The sequence below is a fragment of the Patagioenas fasciata genome, chromosome 10, assembly GCF_037038585.1.
Source record: "Patagioenas fasciata isolate bPatFas1 chromosome 10, bPatFas1.hap1, whole genome shotgun sequence".
In the NCBI taxonomy this organism is placed as follows: domain Eukaryota; kingdom Metazoa; phylum Chordata; class Aves; order Columbiformes; family Columbidae; genus Patagioenas; species Patagioenas fasciata.
The window spans coordinates 24,650,753-24,657,658 of NC_092529.1; the positions used below are offsets into that span (position 1 = coordinate 24,650,753).

The 6,906-nt window shown below is 50.5% G+C and overlaps 1 protein-coding gene across 1 annotated transcript; it reads left to right on the forward strand.

Annotated features, from left to right (window-relative positions):
* The first annotated feature begins 345 nt into the window (after positions 1-345).
* On the forward strand, positions 346-1,278 carry LOC139828741 (olfactory receptor 14A16-like). Its single transcript, XM_071812877.1, has one exon. The coding sequence runs from the start codon at positions 346-348 to the stop codon at positions 1,276-1,278; it is 933 nt and encodes a 310-aa protein (XP_071668978.1).
* Positions 1,279-6,906: the final 5,628 nt, after the last annotated feature.

Below are 6,906 nucleotides of genomic sequence, written 5' to 3' on the forward strand. Positions count from 1 at the left end.
GCCCTGGCCTCTCTCACACCCACCCTCACCATCTCTGTTCCTTATCATTGGGAAAGTAAGTCTTGATGGCCCTTCTGTGTTAGCAGAACCAGGACAGTCCCCACTGCAGAGCTGGGCTGATTTATCGAGAACCCATGGGCAGAGGCCCTGCTCTTGGTTGCGCGTTTGGCCAGCACTAAGCAGGGCTCCAGCCACAGTGCTGGAGAAAGTTGTCCTAGAAAAAGAGTGTCTGTGTGTGACAGGGGAGGGTCTGTGGGAGTTGGTTTGATGTTTGTCAGAGAACTCTTCCCTGGCTTCTCACTGTGCTTTTTTCTCATGACAGTGTGGCATACTCAGGAAAAGCAAATGTCCAACATCAGCTGCATCACCCAGTTCCTCCTCCTGGCATTCACAGACACACGGGAGCTGCAGCTCTTGCACTTCTGGCTCTTCCTGGGCATCTACCTGGCTGCCCTCCTGGGCAACGGCCTCATCATCACCACCATAGCCTGGGACCAGCACCTCCACACCCCCATGTACTTCTTCCTGCTCAACCTCGCCCTCCTTGACCTGGGCTCCATGTCCACCTTTGTCCCCAAATCCATGGCCAACACCCTCTGGGACACCACAGCCATTTATTTTATGGGATGTGCTGCCCAACTGTTTTGCTTTGTCTTTTTCATTTCAGCAGAGTTGTATCTTCTCACCATCATGTCCTACGACCGCTACATTGCCATCTGCAAACCCCTGCACTACGGGACCCTCCTGGGCAGCAGAGCTTGTGTCCACATGGCAGCAGCTGCCTGGGCCACTGGGTTTCTCAATGCTCTGCTGCACACGGCCAATACATTTTCACTGCCACTGTGCAAGGGCAATGCCCTGGACCAGTTCTTCTGTGAAATCCCCCACATCCTCAAGCTCTCCTGCTCACAATCCTACCTCAGGGAACTGGGGCTTATGGTGGTCAGTATCTGTTTAGCATTTGGCTGTTTTGTGTTCATCGTGGTGTCCTATGTGCAGATCTTCAGGGCTGTGCTGAGGATCCCCTCTGAGCAGGGACGGCACAAAGCCTTTTCCACCTGCCTCCCTCACCTGGCCGTGGTCTCCCTGTTTGTCAGCACTGGCATGTTTGCCTACCTGAAGCCCCCCTCCATCTCTTCCCCATCCTTGGACCTGGTGGTGTCTGTTCCGTACTTGCTGATACCTCCAACATTGAACCCGCTCATATACATCATGAGGAACACGGAGCTCAAGGATGCCCTGAGGAAACTGATGGTGGATGCTTTTCAAAAAGAATAAGATACCCGTCATCTTCTCTTTATCAGACAACAGTTTTAATGTAACTCATTAGTGGCCCAGACGTGTGTGTGTGTGTGTGTGTGTTGGTGGTGTTTATTCTTTAATCAGTCATGGTATTTTGTTCATCCCTTTTGTAATTCATTGCCTGATTTTCCTTTTAAACCAACTGGCTGTATAAACATGGAGCCATTATCTCTGTGTATTTAAACAAAATAAAGGTCTCTGCAGTGACGTTTTTCTCTGAAATTCTTCCTCCAAGGCCTATTTTGAGGGACAGTTCCTGTGCCTGGGTAGAGGGGAAAAGAGGCCAGCCTGGCAGCCCTGCCAGGGAGTCCCAGCGCTTGTTCTTCCAGAGCTGTTCTGGTTCCACTCCCACACTCTCCTTCTCATCCCTTGTGTTGGTGCAAGGCCTGAGTGCTCTGGCAGCTTGGTCCCTGTACTGCTGTGTGTCAGTGCTGTGAGCGCAGGCAGGGACAGGCAATGGGCACTTGTGTCACAGAGGTGGCCTCACAACAGCCTTTCCACGTAGAAAGGTGATCTCCTACAGGTAGAGCATGATGGTTTAGGTCTTCTTCCAAAGATTCTCTAAAGAATATGCATATGAAAGTGGCCATGGATGCAAACCCCAGTGTACAGCTGAACAGAGCTGGCACATAGCAGTGCCCTCTCACAGCCAGGCCTCCTGCCAGAGACCTGCAGGACCAGCAGAGCAGGGGCTGCGCTGTGCCCCTGTGCACAGGACACCCCTCAGAAGGAGCCACAGGGCATCATCATGGACTGGCCCCTCACAACCACCATTTCCAGCCCTGCGCTCTCACCAAAAGAGGCTGTTCTTCCCTCCATGGGTAGACACTCAATGAGTGTTTCAGCAGTCCATGTTTGCTTTGGACAGATGACATGTGAGTATGCACATGATGTACGTGAGGTGACATGAATGTGAGTGAGCACAAACACCATCAACTACTCCTTTCCATTCTGTGAAGGTCTGTGGAACACACGAGGTCTTGAGCTCACTTTATATTGGGAGGAACAACCTATGGGAAATCACCTGAATGCAGCACTGGGTTGTGCTTCCTTTGACTGAGGTCCCTGTTCCATTCCTCATGATGCGGGACATCTCAGATGAGTCCAGAGCAGCTGACACAGCAGAGGGGTGAGGTGTCTCCCATCCTTTGGGAGTGGCAACAGGAAGTCAGAAGAACACTGTGACTCCTGCCTCTGTGTGTAAAAGGGACAGGCTCTGTCTCTGAGCATCCCTGGGTGCATAAGGAGCCCATGAAACCAGTGGACAGCTGACAGAACCCTGATATTTATGTCAAAAGTGCCATAGAAACCAGAATGGTTCTTGGGTCCTTAGAAAACACAGACCTCAAACCCATCTTCAAGAATAGCAGGAGTAGGAACTGGGAGAATAACAGGCTGGCCACCCTACCTCCCTCCCTGGGAAGGGGATGGGACACGTCCTTCTGCAATCATTCCCAGGAATGTGAAGGACAAGGAAGGGACTGCTGAACCCAAATGGACAGGGGAAAGAAAGGCATGTTGTGTACAGGGCGTTTGCAAGGCTCAGCCATGGTTTCCTTCTGGCCAGAGTGGTGCTGATGGGGCTCAGGAAGTGGATGCTGGATGGGAAGTTGGCTGAACCGTCAAGCCCAAATATCATCAGAGATGCAAAGTCCTCCGTGCAGCCAGTTACTGGTGTCATCTCTCAGTGACCAGCACTTGGGGAACACTGTTGAACATCTTTATTCTCCCCTATTATGATGTAACAGAGTGAACTTTCAGTGCCTTTGAGGATGATGGAGTCCTTGAGCAACCTCACCTGGTTCACCCTGCCCTGAGCAGGAGAGTGAGACAAGATGAGTGAGACAAGATGAGTGAGACAAGGGTTCTCTGCAAACCTGAGTTATTCTGTGATTTGACAGAATTTTTGCCTTGGAGAGGTTTCTGGAGAGGGAATAGGTAGAATAATAATAATAAAAATAAATAAATAAATGAAAAATAAGGCTGTAGAGGAGATCTAGAAGGTGTTAACATAAAAACAGCAGTTCCAGTGAGGAGTGCTTTTCACTCACAGTGTTAGTGGGAAATATATTTGACAAATTTGAACAAGGTGAGGAAGCGAGATGGGTGTCTGCAGCCTGTGGGAAAGAGGGGCAGGTATAGGACTGAGTAGAACACGCTTCAGTCTTGGGAGGTCCTGGGTGCTAAGGAGGAGGATGGATGAGTGTGGTATTATGAGGTCAGTTGTGTTTCAGACACTCATAATCCAATCAGAATCCTGTGGCTGTGAAGGGGCAGTGAGGTCAGTTCTGTCTCTGGAGGTGACAGCCCAGCAGCAGGGACATGGCTGGGAAAGAACCTCTGCCTAGGTGCCCACAGGCCCTACCCGGGAGATGGGTAGGAGATGCCTTAGAGATGTGTTATCGTGTCCATCCCATCTGAGAACATGACGGGACAGCAGCAGGAACATGGTCGTGTCTGTCAGAGAAGCTGAGCGGCCCGTAGCAGTCATGGGATTTAGAAAATCATGGTGAGGTCAGGTAAAAGACCACAAGAAGCCTAATGGGTTGGGTTCCCTGCATGAAGGGCAGTTTCTGAAGCGGCTGAGCTTTCCATGGTAGTTGGAAAAAGCAGAAGAGAGAAAAAAAAAAAATGCAAAGTGCAATTTGGAAGGTGAGGACTGGATATGAGGAGGAAGAAATGTCAGTGGAAGGGCAGTGCTGTGGTGCAAGAGGTCACCCAGAGGGAGTTGCGTCAGCCCATGGTTTGTGTTCCAAAGAGCAGCCAGAGAGGGTGCAGACACAGCAGTGAAGGTGCAGAAATGCTGGGGTGAGAGCAGGTGGGGAAGCGAGATGGGTGTCTGCAGCCTGCAGGGAAAGAGGGGCAGGGGTAGTGTGAAGGGGTTTCGTTAGAAGGAGATATGTTGTTGAATTAGTCAGGCCCAAAGGAATCTCAAGGCCACTTTGAGAAGCTGAGAACAGAATCTGCTGTGAGAAAGAGGGGCGTTTCTTCATTAACAGGGCCTCAGCATGGCGTGAGTCGTCGGACCTATCATCGGTGGGGCTCCAGCGTGTGGACTGCCCATGATACTCATTTAGCGTATCCATGCTTGGAACGTGGATTCGTGATTAGAGAATAGTTGCGTATATAAGGAGATATGTTTCTGTAATAAATGGCTTTTGCGTGATTCACATTGAATCGGAGTGCTGAGTCCTTTATCGTTCCAACAGGGTAGGACTGTGTAGAACAGCCTGTGGTGGAGATGGCAAAGGGCGCTGGCAAGGCTGGAAGGGACCCACAGAACCCAGGTCTCTGTCCCCTTGGCCATGGCAGTTGTCTCTGCCACTGAGGCCCAGGAGAAGCCATGTTGTCCTCATGGCACTGGGGCCTCTCTGCCTCCTTGCAGCCCCTTGGGGAAGCTGGAAGTTGTTGTCCCAGTGTTGTCCTTCCCTGGGCCTTGCACACCCACATCCCACGGTCCCAGGAAGAGCCCTGAGCCGTGTGTGAGGGACAGGATCCCCCTTCCCATTGCCTGCAGGTCATGGCTTCTCCTTTCTGCTTCAGAAAGCAAACCAAGGGGTTTCTCAACATCAGAGCTGAAGAAAAGACTCAAAGGAGACCTCATGGTGGCTACATCTTCCTCACAAGGGGAGAAGGAAGGGAAGGTACTGATCTCTTCTCTGTGATGACCAAAGATAGAACCCAAGGGAATGGCAGAAGATGTGCCATGGGAGGTTTAGGTTAGACATGAGGAAAAGGTTCTTCACCCAGAGGTGCTGGACACTGAACAGGCTCCCAGGGAGGTGTCACGGCCCCAACCTGACAGTGTTCAAGAAGAGACTGGACAACGTCCTCAGACACACGGTGTGACCTGTGGGGTGTCCTGTGCAGGGACAGGAGTTGGATTCCATGATCCTTGTGGGTCCCTTCCAACTCAGGGCATTCTACAATTCTATGAAATACTAGGTCAAAAGTCCATGTTTTCATTGTTCATATGAGATGTAACCATACACATCATGTGCATGTCCAATGTGTGCACATGGTGAGATGAACCCAAGGGAGCACAAATGAACCTTGGGGTGCCATAAAGGTCAGTGGGACAGAGATGATGTTCAGGAGTCTCTTCCAACCTGCGCCATTGTAGGATTCCATGAATCTTTTCCTTGGAGAAATCTATCAAGAGAGATATATAATGCCCCAGAGTAAATACAGCAGGTCCTCTGAGGAACGTTTCTCCACTCAAACCCTTGATAGGAAATCTATTGGATACATTTGATGAAAGCAGCTCAGTTTGATCTGCTCACAGACTGGACCACAAGGAGGGTGATGGCTGGTACGATGCCATGTGGTCACTTGTGTCTCAGGAACTCATAGTCCAGTAGGAAGCCAATGGCTGTGGAGGGGACTGTGAGGTCACTTCTGCCTCTGCAGGGGATAGACCAACAGCAGGAACATGGCTGGGAAAGGACTGTGAGGTCACACACACCAGACTAGCAATCGGGCCCAATCAGCATGGCTTTGTGAAAGGCAGGTCCTGCTTGACCAGCCTGATCTCCTTCTATGACGAGGTGACCGGCTGAGCAGATGAGGGAAAGTCTGTCGTGGGGAGTGAATCCGCCACACAGGCTGTGGGTGTTGTGTCCTTAGACTGCAGTAAAGCCTTTGATACCGTATCCCACAGCATCTCCTGGAGAAGCTGCAGCTCATGGCCTGAATGGTGCATCTGTGATGGGTAAAGAACTGGCTGGAAGGCCTTTTGTCCGCTGGAGCCATTTGTTCCCTTCCTGTTCACATGGGCATCCCATGAATGCATCACTGCTCTCCTCCATTGTAGACAGGCACAAGGTCTTCTCCACCTAGACCTCTCACCAGTGCCACTGGTTTCTCCAGCAACCTCATCCTTGACTGTGGGATGTCCAGAACAGCCCTCCCCAGACAGTTTGACAAAGCCTTTTTTTTGCACCATCCCCACATCCCTGCTCAATCCCCTCATCCACAGCTTAAGGACCAGAAAGTTTGGATGCAAGTGGGGCATTGAGAAAAATGGTCAGGAAAGCTTTGAAGTGCACAGGGAGCCCATCAACATGTTGGCCTGCTGCTCTCTTCTGAACAGGCCCAGAAGACCTGGGCAGCATTTGCTGTGTCCCAGAAATTCGCCTGGAAGGTTGGGATATGGAGAAAAGGTTTGTTCTGAGAAGGGACAGACAGGTGCTGGTGGAACTGGCTGGTGTGACTGTGAGACATCTCTCCAACACCTCAGAAAAGTCCTGGCTCTCAGGGAGGTTGCATGGTCCTCTGAGAAAGAAAATATCCAAAATGACTTATCATAGAATCAGAGAATAATTGTGGTTGGAAGGGACCCTTAAGATCATCAAGTCCAACCCTAACCTAAATCTGGCACTAAAACATATCCCTAAGTGCATCATCTGTATGTCTTTTAAACACCTTCAGTGATGGTGACTCCACAAACTCACTAGGCAGTCTGTTCTGTTGCTTCTAAACCCTTTCCCCAAATAATTTTTTCCTAATATCCAATCTAAACCTCCCCGTGTGCAGCTTGAGGCCATTTCCTCTTGTCCTATCACTTGCTACTTGGGAGAAGAGACCAACACCCACCATGATCAA

What these genes read in the sequence shown, in the direction of transcription:
- LOC139828741 (XM_071812877.1), top strand. Translation starts at nt 346, where the DNA reads ATGTCCAACATCAGCTGCATCACCCAGTTCCTCCTCCTGGCATTCACA.